The 23095-nt window shown below is 36.1% G+C and overlaps 4 protein-coding genes across 4 annotated transcripts; 2 read left to right on the top strand and 2 right to left on the bottom strand.

Moving 5' to 3' along the window:
- The first annotated feature begins 136 nt into the window (after positions 1 to 136).
- LOC145604410 (F-box protein CPR1-like) lies at positions 137 to 778 on the top strand. The gene has a single exon (XM_081660316.1). It carries the CDS (start codon positions 137 to 139, stop codon positions 776 to 778), a length of 642 nt encoding a protein of 213 aa, XP_081516442.1.
- Positions 779 to 1047: 269 nt separating this feature from the next.
- LOC145603706 (transcription initiation factor TFIID subunit 6-like) lies at positions 1048 to 6727 on the bottom strand. The gene is made up of 12 exons (XM_081659666.1): positions 6264 to 6727; positions 5300 to 5386; positions 4767 to 4868; positions 4579 to 4687; positions 4363 to 4466; positions 4135 to 4272; positions 3935 to 4030; positions 3227 to 3351; positions 2850 to 2982; positions 2535 to 2660; positions 2344 to 2455; positions 1048 to 1480 (listed from the first exon to the last, which is right to left on the bottom strand). Exons 1-12 carry the CDS (start codon positions 6387 to 6389, stop codon positions 1104 to 1106), a joined length of 1635 nt encoding a protein of 544 aa, XP_081515792.1. The 5' UTR covers positions 6390 to 6727; the 3' UTR covers positions 1048 to 1103.
- A 1519-nt stretch (positions 6728 to 8246) lies between these two features.
- On the bottom strand, positions 8247 to 12447 carry LOC145605162 (syntaxin-52-like). Its single transcript, XM_081661191.1, has 6 exons — positions 12287 to 12447; positions 11123 to 11348; positions 9985 to 10190; positions 9732 to 9832; positions 9539 to 9583; positions 8247 to 8427 (listed from the first exon to the last, which is right to left on the bottom strand). The coding sequence occupies exons 2-6, from the start codon at positions 11341 to 11343 to the stop codon at positions 8296 to 8298; spliced, it is 705 nt and encodes a 234-aa protein (XP_081517317.1). The 5' UTR covers positions 11344 to 11348; positions 12287 to 12447; the 3' UTR covers positions 8247 to 8295.
- Positions 12448 to 15327: 2880 nt separating this feature from the next.
- Positions 15328 to 22900, top strand: LOC145606324 (serine/threonine-protein phosphatase PP-X isozyme 2). Its single transcript, XM_081662337.1, has 8 exons — positions 15328 to 15669; positions 18310 to 18462; positions 20873 to 20935; positions 21014 to 21099; positions 21257 to 21332; positions 21408 to 21676; positions 21775 to 21853; positions 22421 to 22900. The coding sequence occupies exons 1-8, from the start codon at positions 15529 to 15531 to the stop codon at positions 22469 to 22471; spliced, it is 918 nt and encodes a 305-aa protein (XP_081518463.1). The 5' UTR covers positions 15328 to 15528; the 3' UTR covers positions 22472 to 22900.
- The last annotated feature ends 195 nt before the right edge of the window (positions 22901 to 23095 follow it).

Genomic DNA, 23095 nt, shown 5'->3' with positions numbered 1-23095 from the left:
CATTATATTGCTCAACCCGTTTACTAGATTTCTCAAAGAAATACCCTCTCGTCGTATCAAGAAAAATAGAGATGATAATTTGTGTTTAGGGTTTGGGTTTGATGAAGTTTGTCGAGATTATAAGATCATTAGTGTTATGAGATCATCCATCGTCGATGGTGTACCAAAAAGCAATGTTATGGTTTATAGTCTGAAGGGCAATAAATGGAAACATGTCGAAAGTAATGCATATAGTCCCTCTATATCGAGGGAGTGGATGGGAACTAGGTGTGTCGTCGTAAACAACCATTTACTGCATTGGATCTCCCAAGACCTTTCTTTGGATCCTTGTTATCGGATTGACTGCTTTGATCTCTGGACGGAGCAATGGACTCGAGTGCCATTGCCTAGGAAGTACGGTACTAGGGTTGCCCATCTAGATTTGGAGATTCTTGACGGGTGTTTGTTTTTGTTGGTTGAATGGGGGGGTCACTTTTACGATATATGGATCATGAAAGAATACGGAGTGAAACATTCTTGGGTGAAATTATGTTGCACTCCGAGCTTTCGTTATCATTGGGTAACTGGTTGGAGTACTCCTATTGCTATTTGTAATCTAAAATTGATGTTCTTCTCCAAAAATCACTCAAGGTTATATTGGTACAACATTAGAGATAAATCCTATTCCGAGGTTCAACTTCATGGAGGCACTCCTAAGTTGTTGTTACAAGCTCATGTGTGCGTAGAAAGCCTTGTCGCCATTCCCGGAAGTAGACAAATCTACGCAGCAAGCAACTAAACCAAGCACATATGATCCTTCCTGATAAGTAGCCAAATCCCAGCAACAAACAACTAAAGAAAACACATTAGTATGTATGCACTTGCGGTTAACTTAATGTTATTAGAAACAAGATTATGGCTTTTATCGTTTACAGTGTTTACTTCCTGATATCGTACGATGTTATCAAACATAAATGCATATTAGACCATTTTAATTTTTAAATAAGGGGACTGTAAACTAGGATTGTTTTTGTGTGTTGACATTTTAAATAATATGCACTGAATGACTAATATCAATTAATTTACACTTTCGAATACAATCTTCGAAGTATCGTGTTGAGCAACTACAAAAATAACGATAGTTCAGGGGATGGAGTGAAAGAAAACATGCTAATGCCAAAATGTTCAAAGAGGGATGATAACAAATGACCACCGTCTGTCTCTTCCTTCCAAGCCAGAGCAAGGGCTGATGCCTTTTTAGCATGAACGTCTGTTTTCTCTCGTCTACCACTGCTTCCTGAGACATTTTCATTTTGCAATTGCTGGCTAATTGCTGAAAGGCCAGCATCAGGTCCCCCAACGGCTGCAGCAAATCCTCCAGCAATCCCTTGTATGTTGGCTTGCATGGAGTTCACTGGCATCACTCCCATTGCACCATTGGTTGATAATTTCTTCAGTGGCGGCTGTTGTAGCAGGTTGTCCGTGCTAGCTTTTCGCTTGCCTGGAAAAGTAACAAAAAGATAAAGGCAGAACCCAGGGATTGACACAAATCCAAAGGATGAGGTGCAATCTTCTCACAAGAATTTTAAGACTTCATACATTCTATTGAGGGGGGTGGGGAAGCCATGGTCAAGTAAAAACCCATATTCATGTCTCTCATGGGACCGCCCACCTGGTGTTTGCACTGCCTTGTCCGACTGAATAATAAAACTTAGCCCAACAGGGTATACGGGAACAATTTAAAAACTTTTTAAGGACTACGATATGTAATAAATTTCTTTTTACAAGTAATTCTCCCCATTGAGAATAAAAGATGACAGTGTAAAAGTCAAAGGTCCAAGGGAACCCATATTTGGCTTTGAAAGTTATATACTTATATTGCCTGCTTTGATAGCAGGATTAAAATTCAACATTGTCAGTTTGTTGCGATGGTTCGAAAAAAAAACTCATTTTAATATCAACCTCATATTCACATTTCATCAAAGTGCAATACTCTAGATGCCTTCATTGCATAAAATAGAAATTAGACTGCAGAACCTCCCCACTCCTTAGTATCCCAGACCTTGCCGATGGCAGCTTACATGTTAGCATATTGTGTCACATAGGATGATTACTTTTTTTTCCTTTATAATGAATATGTGGGCTGAGGTTGCCTATCTCTCACAGAACCAAGGAGAACCCAAAAATGTGCCCCCCTAGAACTACAAACTTAACCAAGCGAGCATCTATACTGTGTACACAAGATAAGAGCTGGCTTGCTGCAAGTCACTTCACTATATAAAGCATACGCCTAACCACCAAACCAACCCCTCACCCTGTTCTTAAAAAAACTAGGAAAGAACGCAAAAGAGATTAAATACTTACTAGGTAGCATGGTCACAATCTTCTTATTGGACTTCAAGATAGGTCTTGCCAACGGAAGTGGTAAGCTTGGAAATTTCTTCAGCTGATCATGCATGCATTTGCCAGATGCAAACTGGAACATGTAATATTGTGTCAGTTCAAAACAAATTGAAGAACATAGTAATACTAGATATTTGGTACTAAAAGCTCACCAATAAGGCCCCATAGACCCGCCAAGCTTCTTGCCTTCTAATCTCATTCTTCTGCCCTTCTAGTTTCATCTCTGGCCCCAGAAGCTGCATATATGGCTCTAGATTTGGAAGTATCAGCAGACGAACCTAAAGTCATAAGACATTGATCAAGCTCTTAATGGAAAAATCAATATCCTCTCTTTTGCCTCTGTTTTATAGAATTACCACTATAATTGATAATTGGTATACAAAATTAAAAATGTATAGCAGCATAGATAAATAAAAGTATTAATGTTTACTTTTAATTCCTTTAAACTCTTTGCTTATGAAACATACCACACTAGGTCCAAGGGCAGCGAGCCCTTGAATAGCACCATAATGTTGAGGCAGTGCTTTTTTTGGGTCCAAAAAAGCATGGAGCAGTGTCCTGGTGACTCGAGGCTGGAGGTTGTGATAAATATGCCCAAATCTGTTGAAGGTTTTTTAACCAATTAGACAAACAGCCAAGAAGAGAGACAAAGATCTGGTTAACAAAAGGGCAGCCAAGAGCAGAGCAAGATAATAGTATGTGATATAACCTACTGCAGATTGCATTGTTTGTTCACCTAAGTAATTATATAGTTATACACCATAACTGCATAACCACAACAAAAATAGCATAGTTTCTACATTATTTTTCTTTAGGATAATTCATCCTGTAATACAGACCATACCTTTGACATACTCGGGCAACCAGGTTTGCGCTAAGGTTTCTCAGCTCCCAATGATTGTCAGAATATCTGTTCCCTAGCCTCTTCGCTACCAAACAGGTAATGACAGAAGGCATAAGTTGGTGCACCTACAAAAAAGGTCATGATTACAAGTTCAGGTGTAATGAGAAGAAAACATTCAGATGATTATATAGTCAGCAAGTCTTAGGCAACAAGTACGTTGAGCAAACCGGATCTTTATAATTGGTATACAAAGTACACAGATGGGATTTACACTGAAAAATAGATTACAAGATAGGATAATATTTAAGTCGAAAAAATGCCATGACAAATTTCATTTCAGGCCAAGAACATGTACCAAAAATAAGTAAATACCAACTAGCTATGTTAATTAGAGTCTTGGGGGTGGTACTACCGTTGCCTAAGGCCTAGAATTGAATATTGTCTACTTCATTTCTCTTCGTGGTTCTCTCTTAGGGCAAAAAAAACAAAAAAACAAAAAAACAAAAAAAAAGCCTTTGCGCTAAAGAAGCTATGACAATCAATCATAATATATATTAAAGTAAACAAATACTAGTTATAGCACCTTAGTTAGAAACTTAAAAAAACTTATCAAAGCCAATAGACTCAGCAAATGGAACAATTTGGCAAATGAAAGGGACAAGTAAGCTGATGCCCAACCATACCAGTGTAAAGTAGAGTTGGACTTACATAAGGCTCTACATGTATATGTGGGTTCTGGAGAAGGCTCCAAACAAGACGCATCAATCCAGTTAAGAGACTTAATTTATTTAGATTCCGAGAAACCTGTAGTCATTTGACTCAATTCAGATCGTCAATCACCTAAAAAAAATAGAAGGTATGATACAAATTAAATCAAGGATTGTAGACAAAAGAGCATCACAAATTACCTCATCACCAATGAAGCATGCGAAGTAAGGTACCAAAGGATGAAGTCCAGAATCAGTTGCCAAGCTCCGCAAAGCTTCTTTGAAGAGAACGGTATCAGACTTGCATGTAGTAAGCTCAATAACTTTGTCAAAATAAAGCTACATTCAGAATGGAAGAAAGGCTTGGGTCAACGTTAGGCAATCATAAATCAGTGAAAGTTTAAGGCAAAAAACGTTGAATTTATAAACCTGAAGCTCTCTAGATAAGACATGTTTGACCGGTAATTTAATGTCAATAGGGATTCCTTCTTCTTTGAACTCTAATTTATTTCCATCAGATGAAGCTGCAAGAGCTGTAAACATAGATCAGCATCAGAATTTTGCATCAGTGACTCATATATTAATTTCTAGGCATATGTTGCAAAATCAAATCACTAAACACCATGCAATATCAAGGTTTGATACCTTCAACTGGAGGATTCTCAGGAATGGCAGGCTGTACGCCTTCAATAGCCAGCCAGTGCACCGAAAGAGAGGTATCAAGGGGTGCTCTTGGCACGGGTACTTCAGTTACCTATGTCGATTAGAAAGATTATGGGTATAAATAGGATGAGAACTGAAGTTAATTAAAATAAGAATTAGTTAGACCTTACATTTTTTAAATCTAGATCGATGTCATTAACATAAAACAAATCCTTCTGTCCAGCAGCTCTCTTGAAACGCAAAGGATCATTGGAGGCAAAACCATAGATCGGCTGATGCACAGACAACAAGAATCAATATAGGTCAAAGAATCAGCTTAAGCACCAAAAAATCCGAATAACCGATAACATCAACAACTATGATTGTAAACAGGCTCCCACTTTGGGTAACGGGTAGCATAGAGGAGACCATGTATGCACAGCCATACCTAATCAAAAAAGGCTATATGGGTTGTTTCCAAAAGCCCCTTGATTCAAAATGCTATAGCTGTTTGCTGCTTCATAATAATAAGCGCAAATAGTTTGATAAGCTACGCCCATGGTAACCCAAAACAAAAGAGTTATCTTTGGTTCCGTTGGAATGAAGTGCAAAATAGTTATCCAATAGCCAAACCACACATATGTTTGAAAGAAACAAGCTTCATTATGTCATCAAAGTACCTTTTTAGCTCTATAGAAACTACTAAGTATAGTTTTACTCTTACCTCTACATTTCTCAAGTTGAGAGCAGCATCAACATCATCTGCTGTTAAAATTGTGCGCTTAGAGTGTCGCATGCATTTGATTGCCTCCTATAAAATTAAAAATCTCAATTCAGTTTCTTCTAACCATACATTCCACAGCATTGTGATATGAGAAAATAAATTCATATTTCATACAATTCAAGTAAGAAAGACCCTCGAAGCTATCCAATGTTTCGATTTCAGCAAGATCACAGGGCAAGTAGTTACTTTAAATCAACTAGATTAACACAAATCACCCAAAAACTTAGTATTATAAAAACTCAATTAATGGAGCAAGTAGAAATAGACATCCGTATAATTTCTACACATAAACTTAATCAAAATTTGGACATTCAATTAAATAAATACATATAGGTAAACACAAGCCAAATAGATCACCAGCAACACGAAAGCGATCAATTGAGTAGACAAGCCAATACTTTATGCTTCTCGATCATCTCTTTGACAAACTCCACCACCCATCACTCCAATGCAACCAAAAACACCAAACAAGGCTCGAATCAATATCGATTACATAGTAGTAGACAGTCATATCTCAGCCCATCTATCCAATTCAACATCCTAATCTCAAATGTGACCTCAATTTTGAACCACTGATTGAACCAACAACAAAACCCCAAAGAATTTTCCTCAAATTCTACTCATTCACACAGTATAACCCACAATACACCCTCACATGCCAAACATTGCTGACATTGGAGGCCAACTAGCTTAGTTCTTTAAAATCTTGGTGTAAAATCCAAGACATCGGATCGAATCTCGTACTCAAAAATTTAAACATTGCTTACAAACTATCCATAGAACTTCCTAAATTTTCTTCAAAATCAACAGTAATCCAAAATTCCCAAAAGGGTTTAATTTGCATACAATTTAATACTAAAATAAAACACAAACAAAATAAATTAAGGGTTTAATTGAAAATTACCTGCATAATTTCTCGAACGCGATATTCAACATCAGGGGCAAGAGCAAGAGCAACATCTGGGGATAAATTATTGATGCCAATGCTTTGAGCTATCACCTCAATCGTCTCCTTTTGAATTACGCTCATCCCTTATTTTAATCAATCAAAAGAAACAATTTTTGGGTGATTTTAACGAAATTAATTGGAAAGAATTGATGGGTGTAGTCAATTTTGGATTAATTTACGTGTATCACAAAACCCCACTTCTTATTTTCCCCAAAAACCTCAATTTTCTGTCTTTTTTTCGCTGGGTTTTCAGCAATTGAGGAGAGAGAAAGATGGAAATTGATAATGTGCAGGATTTTTCGAATTTAAGTTCGTGTGCATAAGTAAAGATTGAAGCTTGACTTGTTAGCGGGAATTAACAAGATTTTGGGTGTAAGAGAAGACGAAGAAGTTATACGGAGTAATATATACCAACCTACCATGGATTGAACTCTTTGAACTTTTAAAGTGTCGTAAATCTTGTAATGTTAATTTAAGGTTTATTTTTGATTTTTTGTCACATAATTAAATGTTGGGTTAATTGTGTAATACTCTGTATTTTATTTTATTTTGTATTTGTACTTGCTCTTGCTCTCAAGTAAATTGACATGAACTTATTAAGTAAAGCTAAAAACATCATTATAGTGGTTTTTTTCATTGACACATCGTAGCTCATTAGCTCATGTCATTGGATGTGTTGAGTACATTATTGTATAACTCATATGTTATTGTGCGTCTTATTCTTTAATGTTACTCCGTAATTAGATTGTATAGTTAAGTTTTGTCAACGGTTATAATTAGGTTGTTTAATGTTAATTTGATTTTAAAGACAAGTTCATGTCAATGGTTGTAGTTGGGTCATATTTCATGTCAATGAGTATAAATTTGCTAATTTCTAATACATGTGATTTGTTATGAAGTACATGTACTTCAATTGGTCGTCTTTTCCTTGCCTAATAAATATTGGGAGCCTCGGGCTCCTTCGGACCTAGCAAGTACCAATGCCATGAGTCTGTAAATCACCAATTATTGTCCTTGTACAATGGTGTTAAACATGTTTCTCTATTAACTACATCATATGTAGCCTTGTCTTCAAAGACCATAGTATCACACCAAGCCAAAATATAGGACCTAAAACTAACTACTCAAGTAACAAGCACCTCTTTTGTTACGAGTGCTTGCTAGGAGGCCACATGGTGTATACATTGCATACACAACAAACCTTACTACACACAATGGCATGAAATCATCTCACTTAGTCACTTATGAATCCATATTACGAACAACATTCACTATTAAATGGCACGCTTTTAGTAGACTACAAATTGGTTTCTTTCGTGTACTAGCCCTTCAATAGTATGAGTAACGTTACTTCATTTAATTTTCGTGCTTCGATCTTCACTCAGTTGTGATAATCACCTTGTTTAGCACCCACATAATTACTTCATAGTAAATCCCTCCCTAAAGAAGGTTGAGAATTAGCGTTGTGTTGTGGCCATTGGCGGTTCTATCATGTCATTAGTTGTATAGCACATGTTGGCTCTCTACTGATTTCATGTCCTGCCTCCGATCTTTCTTCCAATAGGTAAAGACCATAAGAACGTAGTGATCCTAATTCGTGTTATCATTACCTGACTAAGGAAAGGCAACACTCATATTGGCTCTCTGCTGTAGCCTCTCGCGTCAAATTGTATGACTAAAATTAGATTATTGACATTATCTTACCCGGAAACTGAATCACCTTAGTCCACTATTAATGGGAACTTGAATGTAATATTTTCTCCCCACTTATCTTGTTTTGATCAAATATCCCTTGCATTCTTAGAAGCTTTTCGAACACTCAAATTGCTTTAATCTTGTAGTTTAAGCATCGCATACAGCAGGGCAAACCAATCCATGACTTGACTTCACAAGAAGCAGGCAACAAAAAGGAAAAACAAAAAAAAGAAAATAGAAGAATTCTCACAACATTACATTATACACACACACACACACTTAATACATACTATCATAAATACTTTATCAACACAAAGATAGCAAGGATTAAAACTATAATCCCAGCAACTGACAGCAGTAGGCACAAGCAGGAACAACTACCCTTGGTTTTCTTGTTCAGAATTGCAAGACTCCTCGATATACGCTGTTTTCGTGATAACAAACCATCACAACAATACAGAGGTTCACTGGAGTTAGTATCTAGCAATGAAACCAAATAATTTAAAACATTCATAGAAGACTGCCATCATGCTCATTGCAAAATCAAAGAGATATAGTCTATGAAAACTAACACCTATTCCTTTCTTATCCAAAACGCTTAAATCTAACTTTTAATTACTCCCTGCATCCAAAATAATAGTAACATTTACTATTTTTGGATGCCTAGAGCAAACTGTAAGTGTTTGTAGTGTGGTGATAGTTTGTCATTGGTCTTCACAAAATATCTTAAGATTAAATCTGCCGATTATATACCTATGAAGGCTATGATAAAGGGTCTTTAGAAAATTTAAGGCAGGTTTATTTACAAGGGATTGAGATAATGTTACAACGTTCCAAACCAAAGGAGCATTAAGTAATCCAATTTGCCATAAGAAAAATTGGCAGAATGAGCCCAAGCCAGTGAGATGTAACATGGGGTTTCCCAACATTGCTATAAGATACAGATACAAACTCTTGCATCTCCGTGAATAAAATGGATTGGGCAAGAATAATGAAGGGAATACTAATGTAGTCTCAGTTAACACACAATGGTGACCCAGCAAACTACAAGTAACCTAATGAGCTGTAAGTCCTGTCCACAAGAATTAATTTCACACTTGAAAAATTTTGTCAAAACAAATGAATAAAACAGACATCTAAATATAAGAAAGTTTCCACCGTATATTATTAATCTGTATGTAAGACAAGGTAAAACCGTACTAAGAGTTCAGACACATAAATAATTATACCTATGCACTAGAGCACATGGAATGGATCTAATCTATAGAAAATCACAGTAGCTAAGCTGGAAAGAGAACTGAAAGCTTTATAACAATTGGTTAGGAGAAACAATTCTAAGTTTACAGTGTTCAGAACAAGCATATCATGGATATCCTACATGGGGGCGAAGATATCAAAAATGTGTCAATGAATGACCAAGGACAAACACTGCCTGAACCCTTAAACACAACTCGGTAGCACCACATTAATTTGATGCTAAACATCGTTCAAATCAGAAAAGGGAACAGGAATTTAAATTAAGGGGAGATCACTACCTGCATTCGAGAGCCTGTAAATTCAACATGTTGATCCAGGTTATCCTGCCAGGATGACAATCACATAAATAATCAAATTATGCTAGCATCAGTACATAACTACATACTCCATAGTCCATAGTTGAACACTTGGAGTTCAAGAAACATTAAATAGGGGTTCTACAACAATCTAACTCAAAGGTAGAAACTGTACAATGAGTCTTGTGTGTAGCTCAAGTTCTTCATTCACAGCGAGTGCAATATGTTTTGTACTCATAACAGTCTCCTCCAACTGTTCAAGCCCTTCATCTTGCTCTGTCCAAATGCAAATTCAACATAAAAATTAAAATAGATAAATAATACACAGTAATAAAAGTATAAAACTTGTCCCAGGAACCAATGGAAGCAGGGAAAAAAAAAAATAATAACTAAAACAAGTTCCAGTTGAACAAGATTAAACAACTCACCCTTCATGATTTGCCTTTGAAGACTAACAATGCCTTGATTATCCATCTCAGAAGCTCTAGTCACGGCATCAACAGACTTTGTCTCCGGCCCAAGTAAGCTGTCTCTGTTGGCAAAATTTGACATGTTCAAAGTGGTTGCCATTTGATTCGTCTTCGTTCTCAAGTTTGAAAGCATGTCCTTGCGGCGATTCAACTCTTTCTCTGTTCTGCAATGTCACAAGAAAGCACAATCTCCATGAGAAAATCTCTTGAATATCAATGTGTAAAGCAGAACCCAGTCACCCACCAGGCCACCATGCAATTTGTCATACTTTAAAATACAATAGCTCCACCAACAGGGACCATAGGCGCTGAGAGGCACGAATCATATAATTCCAGCATTTAAATCGTAATGCATCTTACTGGCACAGGGGAAAACAGCACATTACAGAAGGAATGCACCAAGCCACCAACAAACCTCATTCGTGACTCAAATTTACAAGGTCCTAAACCACATGTATTGACTGAAGACCTGCATGGTATTAATTTTGTTCCTCAAAAACTCTCTATCAAACGAAATCCCAACTGTTGTTTACATCGGCTAAATCACACTTCCTTTCAGACCCTACTCCCTATTAAAACATAGCCACAAGACTTACATGAGCCAGAAAGCCATTCTCCCTCCAATAACACTATATTGTATGACATTTGAAGAAGCCAATATCTTAAAGGGAGAGATGTCAACTTAAGTTGAGCTCAATGAGAGTTAACAACACAAAAGGATAAAATAAAATACAAGTTGATAGATAATAAGTGGTAACAGAGAGATTGATAGAAGGTAAAGGCAAACGAGCATTAGCCTATTATTACCCGGGGGGGGGGGGGGGGGATCCCTTCAGATAAAACCTACAAAAGCTAATCTCTATCTCCTACAGCAAAGGACAATAAATCCATAACTTATCAACTTGAAAATGACAACTCTAGATGAACCGAGACAGATCAGATACAGAGGAAAAAAAGGACATTAAATGAGCCACATGCCACATATGTTAGACGTATTAAGTACTTCGCATACAAAATTCAGCAATTTCACACATCTAAAGCACTAATTTAAGCTTTAAGATAAGTTGATCATAAATATCCTGAGATATAGACTCACATAGTCTTCTTACTAGGAAGCTTAGATAACAGGGATTCTAAACTATCAAGTCTAGTCCCAAGGATTGTGATCTTTCGCCGTACTGATGAAAAATGACGCTGTGAATCTGGTCCTGAACCTGACATTGCTGTTTTCTCTGATATCATGCCATTAATATCATCAGCTAATTTGGTCGCTTCATTGTACTCCTTCATCCAAGAGTCCCCAGATGTCGAAGCCATCAAACCTTATAAGAAAACAAAAGTTTATTGAGTATATTGTAATAAGAATGGCATTAGCTACTCTTCCAACAAAACAGCCTCAACACCCCCCCCCCCCAACCACCACAAAACAACACAAGACACAGAAACGGGAAAACCAACTTAAACATTTCGAGTAATTAATAAAAATTTCCTCAAAAAATAAAATGCAAGTTAAAAATTGTGTCCTACCCCAAGACAAGGATATATGCATTCATAAACAAAAATAATGTCATGAACAACGAAGTGAAATAATATTCTTAACAAAACAACATCAAATTTTGCCGAAATTCCCTCAAGAAAAATGTTATCAACCTATAGATAAAACTAATCTAAACAACAACAACAACAAAGCCTTAGTCCGAAAATGGTTTGGGGTCGGCTAACATCACAAGAAACTCCCGGTTGATCTCCTCAATACAAACGGGGAGTATATCGAGTGGCAATTTCTTAATAAAAATGAAATAATTTATCATACCGTCTACATAAAGTTCATGTTATATTTGTACAGTTGTAGTTAAGTATACAATCGTGAAATCTTGATGCCCACCATCTTAGACAGATTATGATAAATAAAATAATTTTTTCTAAAAAAAAAAAAATCCAAGCATCATGAATTCAACTTCACAATCCTACCCGTAAATCCATAATCCAAAGAGGGTTTTCCAGCAGTACTAATCAACAATTCAAATCAACCCAGATAAAATAAAATGATCACGATACAATTAAAAAAATGGCAATAAATTAAAAATGAAATCTTGAACAATGCAAGTTGAAATTGAGCTAACAAAATCGAACTTATAGAAGCTAAATTGATATAAACAAATCAAATGTAAAAATGAACTGGGATCAAACAACAACAACAACAGAGTAACAACAGAATTAACAAAAATTAAAAAGTTGGAATTTTTAAAAAGGGGTTTACCTTCTTATAGATTGAATTTGGGGAATTGAGTGATTAATTGAAGAGAGAAAAAGTGGAGACAGCGTCTTTTAAGAAGCAGATGAAAATGATGATGAAAGAAGTTTGGAGGAGAGAGAAAGGCTGGTGGGGTGAAGGGGAAAGCGAGGCACGTCGTGACTCGCCACCGCTTTGAGCACAGTTTTCTTTAATTTAGTCTAATCATACGAGTTTAGTGGCTCTTCGCTGCCTTAAACGACGTCGTTTTACGGTTTTTTTTTCAAATTATTTATAAAAAAAAAAAAAAAATTGGAAAAATGGTCACATAAGGTCAACGGATAATTGTCAAAGCTTAGATTTTTTTAAAATTATTGACAAGAAGCAAACACACAAAAACTAAAAGACCAACAAAGCAATTGTCAACGACGAGCTTGAATAGCCAACCAGTGAGCCGGGGCAAACCCACTAACGTGAACCTTGCGAAGCTTACAGACAGAGAACCGCAAGAGAGAAACACGGATATCATGAAGCGACAGGCAAGACATATCGACGAGTCGACGTCACCACCATCCCGAATAAAGATTCGAACAGTCGGATTAGATAAGAAGACGACGAAAGCCTTGATGACCAGCGGCCTGAAGAGCCCACAAACACGCCTATAACTCAGACTGAAGGGCCGAATTGAAGAGGAGTGACATGCTCTCGAGTAACCACTCAACACAGAATCTAAAAACTTCCATAAAAATCCAACATGCTCCTGCGCTAAGATCTCGAACACTCCAAGCCCCATAAAAAAGAATTGAAGGCAATGTCAAAGTAAGAGGAGTCACCTTGATAGCAAGAATCAGAAGTTGCGGAAGTAGGGGAAGAACCCGACTCGGTTACAATTTTGACTACCCAAGGTTTCCCTAACGGGCGGACGAAGGACTTAAACCCTTGCGCTGAAACACTCTTAGAGATCCAACCCTGCACTAAATGGAAAATCGCGGCAGGAGATAACACTGCGTGTCTAAAAATCTTATGGTGATGTGACTGCCCAATAGAAGGAGACAAAGGAGACCAAACTGTCCCAATCCGAGAGGAACGAAACTCAGAGAGACAGAGACTGTGTCTACGAACCAATCAGTAAAAGCTAATGTTTCTGAGATCATGCAAAAGAATATGAGAGAATGCAATTAGAGCATAAGCCCAAAGATGAGAAGTGAAAAAACAATCACGAAAGTGGTATGACGTTTCACATTCTAGGTTGTTGGATCTATTGAGATCCCCCGAAGCAACAGATTCTTAGAGAGTGGCAGAGCATTGTGAAGTAATTTCCAACAAAAACACTAGAGTTTTGGTAGAAGAGACAACCCCAAAAATGCTTCCTCCAAGAGGCTAGAAATTGCACCCGAGAATCCAGAAGCCACCTGAGGGTTGAGGCAAAAGCTTAGATGCTAAATTTTAAGAGTATGATGCATAGTGCATAACATACAATTTATATGACATACAAATTATACAATTTAATCTAAAAGAATGTTCAATTCAATATAATATAACATGGATCAATAATTATGATCAATGCAATATAAAATGACATGTTTCAAATAAAAAGTATATATAAGCTTATTTAGAAATGCTTTTCAAATAATAGACTTGCTTGGGAAAATTGCTACATAAGATAGCAGTTATATCTATCTTAAGTATCGGTTAATGCAAGTAAAACTTGTATCTCAAATTAAAGTAACAATTTTAATTGGAATGAAAACATAACAAGTCTCTTATATATGTACGTGTTACCAAGTTTTATTCTCCATTTGGTCAATACTCAATAATACTACGTATAAGTAAAGAAACAACCTTTCTTTTTAGTTGACACGTTTCTTTAGTCACGTTTGTCAATGCACTTATTCAATCATTAATATATTTAATTCTCGATAAGCAAAAATTATGAAAAATTGATATTTTGAAAGTATATAACGTGATGAATCTAACAAGATCCCACATGACTATATTTTTCATTACGTATAAAGCACAAAACACGGTCAAAGGGAGGTGTGTGAATAGAGTTAAAGTCAAAACGTGTCAACTAAATAAAAACGGAGGTAGTATTAATTTAATTAAAAATTATTGAATTTTAGGTAATAATGCTACTTAATGTAGTAGTTTTACCTAATAAAATCATGACCTTGAATATCAATCCTAGTAGAGATGGCACTAGCTGCACTAACATGAGGCAAAACTAAACCAAGCTTGGACGAAAAAGCATGGTATGAAATGTTATTATTATGGGTGATGGGTTGTGCTCTGACTTAGGGCCTGTTCTCTTATGTTGAAGTTCAGTTCAGTTTAGTTCAACTCAGTTCAAGTTCAGTTCAGTTCAGCTCCTAAATTCCTTCTCTTATAAAATATTCAGTTCAATTCAGTTCAGTTGAGTTCAGTCAATGAGAACAAGCCCTTAATTTGGACAAGAAATACTAATAGACCATCTCAATCAAAAGTTTAAGTATATGTTGAAACTCAATAATAGGTTTTATTCACACATCTGCATATGGCAGGGTCCCAACTTATCAAACGATTAAGATGCCACATTGAAAGGAGAGGTCTTGTTGTCACGCTGGCGTTAGTTTGAGATCAAATGAAAGGACCAATTCAACTCAAATGTTAAGTAGATTTTATACTATATCAAGAAGTATGACAGGACACAACATGACTCAACATGAAAAAAGCACGACAAGTTATGTTACTATGCTTGCTAAGTCATGGGGTGTCTATTGGAAGAAACACGATTAAGCTAGACACAAAATGACATGTCCCAACTTAAAATGACAAAGCATATTAATATTGGACCAGCATGGAAAATTTGGTTTTTTTATTTTTTTTTATTTTTTTTATCTTTTATTTATTTAATGTGTAATTCTCTTTTTATTGAATATGAATAATTAATAATACAATTTGTTTGATCCACATCTTATACTACATATTATATTTTGTCATAGGCAACTTAATTACAAAATACCTTATTTATCAAATTAAATCCCTTGAAAATATAAAAAGGAAGAAGAAGAAACAAATCCAAGAAAAAGAAAACAAAAAACATAATAAAAGAATCAAGAAAAATAAAAATAAAATTATAAACTACAAATAAAAGAGAGTGCTTGTTTCACTAAAAAAGAGCGTATTTTCTCTCTCTTCCCAAATCTGCTCCTCCTCTCCTCCATTGTTACACAGAGGAGAGAGAAAATCGAGAGTTTTTAGATAGAGAAAGTGAAGAGGTGGATGGGAAGATGTCAGACCTTGACAGGCAAATTGAGCAGCTAAAAAGGTGCGAACCCTTGAAAGAATCCGAAGTGAAAGCACTTTGCCTTAAAGCCATGGAAATTTTAGTCGAAGAAAGTAATGTTCAAAGGGTTGATGCTCCTGTCACTGTTAGTCTCTCTCCTCTTTTCAATTTCTATTTTAAATGTTCAATTCTTTTGGGTTTTGTTTGTTTTTTGCTCATCTTTTCTGGGGTGGATTTCTGGTGTTTTTTGTTTGATTATTGGATTTGTATATTTATTGCTGTAATTCTAGTTGTTTTGCCACTAAATTTTTCTGGGTTTTGTTTATTTTGGCTCATATTGGGTGAATTTTATATGATTGGAATTGTATGAGCATGGTTGCAATTTTGAGTGGAGCTTTATTTTATGATTAATTAGGGTAAATAGGAGAGAAAAGAGCTGATTTTGCAGTAAGGGTTTTAATGGGGATTAAGTTTAGTTTCTTGTTTGAGTTGATAGATTGATGATTGGCAAATTTATAGTGACAAATTTTGATGGTTGGATAACATAGTGAAGTATTAATAATCTATTGGGGACTGAATATTTTGGTTTGACTCTTGGCCTGGTCTATTTTTTTCACCTCCGGCTTGGATTGCGGGGTTGTGATAGAGATCATAAAAAGTTAATGTATACAGTGTCATTTTCTTTCTACCGCAAAAGTTAGAGTTAGGGGAATGTAGGAGATAGAGAGTGATAGTGTTTTGAATTCGAAGCTGAGGTTTAGTACTTGAACATGATGGGAAAGGCCGAAAGAAGAAAAAATAGACAAATCCTGATGCTCTTTAATTGTATAGAACTTTAAGCTGGATTTTGGTAGAAGTTGAGAAGTTGATTTGGAGTGGTTAATGTTCTTATAAATATCTCTCAGGGGTCTTAGTAAGATGGATTTTGGTCCAATAAGATATTGGCTTGGTACTTTAGATTGAGGTTTAGGTATATTAAGCTCTCTGGATTATGATACTTTTTTGTGTCTATGATAGATTGGCGGCACCCATCATATAGCTTTAGGGGAGATAAGTATCTATAGACAATTTCTTCCATAACACTTGGAGGTAATCCAACTGGTTGAAAATTTGGAATTGGGACTTTGAACCCGGAGCCCAAAAATCATGAAGTAGCCCAAAGCAAGTCAGCATTTAGTTCAGGTCACTTGCAGTGCCTTGCACACATTGAGTAGTTAGTCTACAGCTAGAATTGAGGTCAACATTGTGTAGCATGCCTAGAATGTAGCAACAAACTTTGGATGGCCCTATGATAGCCAATACCATCATTAGTGTAGTTCATGGCTAGTGTCTAAACAAGCTTAGCTGAGTAGGGACATTTATTCATGTCAAGCTCATGATGGTGAGGCTAGTTAGTGTTCTTGCTGACAAGCTCACACATATTATGCCACATGCAAAGTCTGATGCATGCGAATCTTTGTTGCATGAAGGTTGAACTTCTGCCTTTCTGGCATCTATGCTTTGTTACTTCTAGTAAAAGCCATTATTTGTGCAAATGAAGCTTGCATATATCTTGTGAGGCTGGAGGCTGATTAATTCAGCTCTAGGTCAGTGCTAGAAGCAGGCCAAGGAGTATCACGGTGCTGACTTATTGCCTTATCTCATTTTCCACACTGTGGGCCAAAATATATATGACCTTCATCTAATGATAATCTAGCCTCATTAATGGCAATCATTTTGCACCAATCAATCAACTCTTGCAGAACCTCTTGGAAATTTCCCCTAAAACACCATAATTACACCACATAAGGTACAATCAATTGCAAAAGCTTAAGAATTAGATTACTGACCTATTAACAACAGTCTTCTCAGGACGGCGGTAAACCTAGGCTCATGTCCAACTTCATTCCCCTCTACTATCCTTCTTTTAATTGAAGTCGATTATAATAATTGCTTGGTTGTATTTAAAAAATTACATGTACGTAGCATTGTGGTCGCTTAATGATTTTGTTTGTATTGTGAAGCAGATTATATAATTGGCTCCTTGCCTTGTAAATTTGCTTGTATTAACATTTGTAGTTTCAGCACTTTCAATTTTATTGTAAAAGGGTTTGGCTAAATTAAGAATTGTGGGGTTGTTCAAATTGAACCTATTTGTGTGATTACTTGAATTATAATGTTTCTACCCAGGATTTCTAGTTGGTATGTTGGACATTTCATCAACCTGGAAATCTTCCTTTGACTTGAGAATAATTGAGTAGCACTGTAGGAATTAGAATCAAAGTTGTAATGTCCTAATATTTGATAGTGCCTTAGGTGTCCCTAAGCCTTAATCCTATTATGATGCTAATTAAGATTTATGGGTTTTCCCTTTCATCCCTTTTTTTTTTTTTTTTTTTTTTTTTTCATCTCGTTATGAATCTCATAAAGGCCTAGTGGACCCTCCATGGTCTAAAACAATGCTATTAAAATGTTATTGCACGGTATTGCTATGCTGTTACCAGTAAATTACACTATGCGATTTATAGTCAAGCATTATTAGAGTAGCTTGTAATCATCTTGATTTATGAGAAGAGCTCAAATGAGCTAATTGAGATTAATAAGGCTTTTTTTGGACTACAACAAGTGTTTATGCTGTTGTTCTTTTCCAAGCCATGTGTAGGGGTGTGTAATTTGAAATAAGTTTTCTTGTATATATTTTCTTCTCATTCATCAGCTGGCAGCCTGTATTTGATTTTTCATTTTTTGTATGATTTGTTAGCATGAGAAGTACATTAGAGTAATTGGTGATTCAATGCTTTCACAGATATGTGGTGACATTCATGGACAGTTTTATGATATGAAAGAACTGTTCAAGGTGGGTGGTGATTGTCCAAAGACAAACTACTTATTTCTTGGAGATTTTGTGGACAGAGGATTTTACTCCGTGGAGACTTTTCTACTCCTTCTTGCCCTTAAGGTATGTTATAACCTTGATTTTCTGGCCTTGGTTTTTTGCTAACTTAGTAGTCAGATGAATATTATTGTTAACTAAAATGTGCGAGATGTTAGCTCATTTCTGAATGTACATAATGGTGTTGATGAGCTGATACCCATTGATTTTTTTTTATTTTTTATTTTTTCATAGTATATGCAAATCAACATTTCAAATAGTCCAGTTTAACAAATGCCCTGGGGAAAAGTACTCATACTCCAGTTGCTTCTTACTTCATGATGTAAGTTTAGTTTCTTGCTGTTAGTGAGCCAATTCAAGAAAATTAAAACCCAGCGACAACTGGTGCTGTGATTTTACAAATCACTTAAATGTTAGTAAAAAAAACAGTTAGACAGGATTTGATCCCTCCTATGCAGTAGCAGAACTTGGGGAAATAACTTATAAATTTTATTTTTGGGGTGGGTGTGTGGTTTTGAGTGCCTGACCTCTTGATTTTAACAAAGTTCATTATACTTGTTTTCTTTCTTACGTTTTTAAAGGGTAATATATTATTCATATTATATGATAACTCCAGGCTGGCCACCCTGGTCCCCCCATCTGCCATAATGCCCATAAGGAGTTTTGGCATTCCTATTTAATTATGTACCAAGACATATTACAGTGCTTACCAATCTGATGCGCTTCCCACAATGAACCAAGGTCCATATATGTCTAGCATATCTGTATATGCGATTGCAGAGGTGGTCGTTCTTGAATCTGCTGAGACCTGGCCTTCGGTGTGACCCTTTTTATGTTAGGATTGATGTTGCAGTGACTAAAAACGGTTAATGTAAGCCATTGTTGTTTCAGTTCTTCTGGATGATTTGCACTCCTAGAAAGCAAAGAGAGCAGGGTGCTATGCTGGATACTTTTTTTTCAGTCATTGTTCTTATGTCTCCTCAAGTTAAAATTACATGGCCACTAATATGAGTATTAGGTCTGCTGGAACATTTAAAAACAAACGTCTGTATTATGTCATCAATTTTTGTGCAAGAACTGGCTTGGTTTTTTAGCCATGCTCTGCATTTGGGTTCTCTTTATTTGTATGTAGTCAGCGTCATTTATATATAAATCCTTTAGCTTTTGAAGAACTGCTCATTTCCAATGCAATACATGTTTAAAATGAATGAGTGTAATTTTTATGGGTCAGTTGGCTGAGAAAAATTCGTATTAGGAAGCACAAGCACCCAAGAAGAAGCTGCTTTCTATCATTCTATGCTCATTTGTTTGACGAGCAAGAAACTAATGTCTTGGTTGAGATTCTAGTCATATTGCGAGATTATTTTAAAGGTTCAGAATTTTCCAGGGTGATAACCTTGACCAAATCAAGCTAGATATGAAGCACTTTGTATGTCGTGATTGAAAAACCTTGGAAAAATGTCCTGTAGGATTAGATAAAGCTGTCTGCTACAAAAAAATATTATTGATCTAATGATTTAGGGGTTCATGTTAAGTTTGTTGTCTTAGGATTCAGCATCGTATTAGATCATACCTCTGAACTGTTTTTATGCCCCAAAATACAAGCCTTCTCCTGCCTAGACCTGCAACTTGAGTTTGAGTTGACAATCTGTCTTTCATGCAACTGTAACATCAACTACTTAATGGAAATTTCTGTCAACTTTTTGCTGACTATTATAGGATCAAATCCTGTCCCCATCTTTTTTTAGATTGTTTTATTATGATGTAACGGAAAATCATGTTGTGTTTTGCTCAATAATTAAAGTCTACAGTCTATAATATGACTTCTTAGTCGTAGCCCTCATAGGCGAGTGATTTGGCCCATAGAAACAAGGAGTTGTAAAAAATTGTTGATCTATGTCAGCGCCTATATTCAGGGGAACCAAAAATTCACTATCTCTGGTTTAGTTTACTAAATCAAAGCAGATTATTAAAAAATGCTTAAGCTTCTTTTTATAAAATAGCAAGACAGCTGTTATGTACTTTGTATCAGATAAGGATCCTTCCCAACCTTTAGAGGCCCAGAGTAATGTTGATGTTAACTAATATTTGGCCAATATGGCAATTTCTTTCTTTGTTTAAAACTTGAGATTGCTAGAAGCAGGACTTTTTGACTTCAATAAATATAGTTGTCTAATGAAGAAAGTGTATTGAATAGAAAGTGGAAAATAAATACCAAAGGGGACTCAATAAAGATGTTGTGGTTTTAGGAGAAATAAGGCTTCTTCACTGAAGAGTATTGGATCCTCTTATCTCCTTATGTCTCAATCATTATAAACATTATAAATATTTAGTGGAAGCCAGGGAAACAGGAATGTGCTTTTATTTCTATTGCACATCTTAATTTCATTGTATAAAATTAATTGTTTATTAAGTAAGGTTCTTCTGTCATTTTCTTACTATTTAGTTTGGAAACTAATCGTTTGTGTAATTGTAGGTGAGATATCCAGATCGGATTACTCTAATTAGAGGGAACCATGAAAGTCGTCAAATTACTCAGGTTGTTTTTGTGTCACACCTTATTTCTGGTTCATTTCAGAAAGTGATGTCTGGTGACTGATTATCCTTTGCTTCCCAGGTTTATGGTTTCTACGATGAGTGCCTCCGTAAATATGGCTCTGTGAATGTTTGGAGATATTGCACTGATATATTCGATTACCTAAGGTTTGATTTCCTTGTTAAATTTATACGTAAATCAAGATTGCACAATGATTTGAGTCAATTGAGAATGTGCAATGATGTATTGATGTCAAGAGTCAAAGTGTTGTTTATTTATTATTTATTTCCGCTTGTATATCTGAGTAACTCTACTATATGACAGTCTATCAGCTCTCATTGAGAATAAGATCTTTGGTGTTCATGGTGGTCTATCTCCATCCATAACAACGTTAGACCAGGTTAGAAAATAAATTCATATTATTTTTCATTTTTTTGGGTCTCCTGCTGGATCTTCACACTGATGTATTGCTCAGATACGGACAATTGACAGAAAGCAAGAAGTACCACATGATGGTGCTATGTGCGACCTCCTGTGGTCTGACCCTGAAGATGCAGTTGATGGTTGGGGAATGAGTCCTCGTGGGGCTGGTTACCTTTTCGGTGGCAGTGTCGTTACCTCATTCAACCACACTAATAACATTGATTATATATGTCGTGCGCATCAATTGGTAATGGAAGGTTTCAAATGGATGTTTAACCATCAGATCGTTACAGTTTGGTCTGCTCCAAATTATTGTTATAGGTAATTTTGAGATCTATAATCATGTTCCCATCCATTAATAGCTATTCAGGCCATGATATATATAACTAACACTTTGTTCTTTGGTGGGGACATTCTAGATGTGGTAATGTTGCTGCAATACTTGAGCTTGATGAGAATCTTAATAAAGAGTTCCGAGTTTTTCAAGCTGCTCCACAGGTTTGTATATCTGAATATCTGATCCTGCTTTTTCTTGTTCACTGTATAGGCTGTTTGGTGACAGTAGTCGCTACTGTTGACTCCTGGCCAGAAGCCAGGGACTTAAGTTTGACTTTTAGGTTGTGTTATGAACTTTGGCTTCAGCATTAAAGAGCTATAGTTTCTGGCTCTCATGGGGAAGAGCACCAGTTGAAACCAATCATGAGAAGATAGCTGGCAGACCTTTAAGCTCACTTCCCATGTTCATTTTCATTATGTTGATGGTAGAAAAGTTATATGTTATTCTTCACAACTTGCTGAGCTATTTTCCTGGGATTTACTGATGAATTTGATGAACCTTTACTGGTTAAGGATTTAGCTATGAGAAAACTTGACCTTGAAAGTTGCAAACATGTTATGATATCTTGGCCCTTCAGTTTCTGAAACTGCTTCCTCATGACCTATCAATGTGGAGTGCCTGATAAACATAGGCTTGTTAGTCCCAATAAAAAAATCTTTAGAATTCTGCTCTCTTTAACATCCTTTTAAGGAAATGATAAGATCTCACTGTTTTGTGCTATGATACAGGAAGCAAGAGGAACTCCTGCTAAAAAGCCTGCACCAGATTACTTTCTCTAAAGATGTTGCAGGTCATGGTATACTCTGGTCAATCAGCGATCATTTAATTGTGGTTGTGAAGCTGGTACATACAAAGCGAATGAAACAATGGCTTTTTCAAGGAGCTGAGCTGTCAACCTGGGTTACGTGCGAATTTTGGGCAGTACTCGGAGCCTATTCTGCATCTGTACTGTCTGTCAGTTATCGCATGTACTTGTAGTTATGTATTGTGGAATCAAATATGGAGCTGCCCAACTCCTGAAAATCCACAACTTGGTAAAGAGGAGGGGTGGTTATGGTGTGTTAATGATTTATAGTTTGAAATAGGTTTCATTGAGATACTTAGGTGGAAAATTACACAGCAATTTCCAATGTCATTTTTGATTATTTTGGGGAAACATTTGAAGCAAATTGGCAGTACAACAAAATGCATCATTCATTTCTGTTATACCTTTTATAACCAATTCATCTTTTACAATGGTAACTTGACATATATCTCAACATTTTAATGTCCTCAGACCCTGCATCTATGAGAATTTTTACTGATCAAGTATGTTCGGTCTAGTGGTAAGAGATTGGCTTTGTGACCCAGGTCACAGGGTTGACTCTCACCTGTGGCTCTTGGGGGTGGATCCCTTTCTTCCC

Source organism: Chenopodium album, chromosome 22 (assembly GCF_948465745.1).
Source record: "Chenopodium album chromosome 22, dcCheAlbu1.1, whole genome shotgun sequence".
Classification (NCBI taxonomy): Eukaryota; Viridiplantae; Streptophyta; class Magnoliopsida; order Caryophyllales; family Amaranthaceae; genus Chenopodium; species Chenopodium album.
This window is presented reverse-complemented; position numbering and strand designations above follow the sequence as displayed.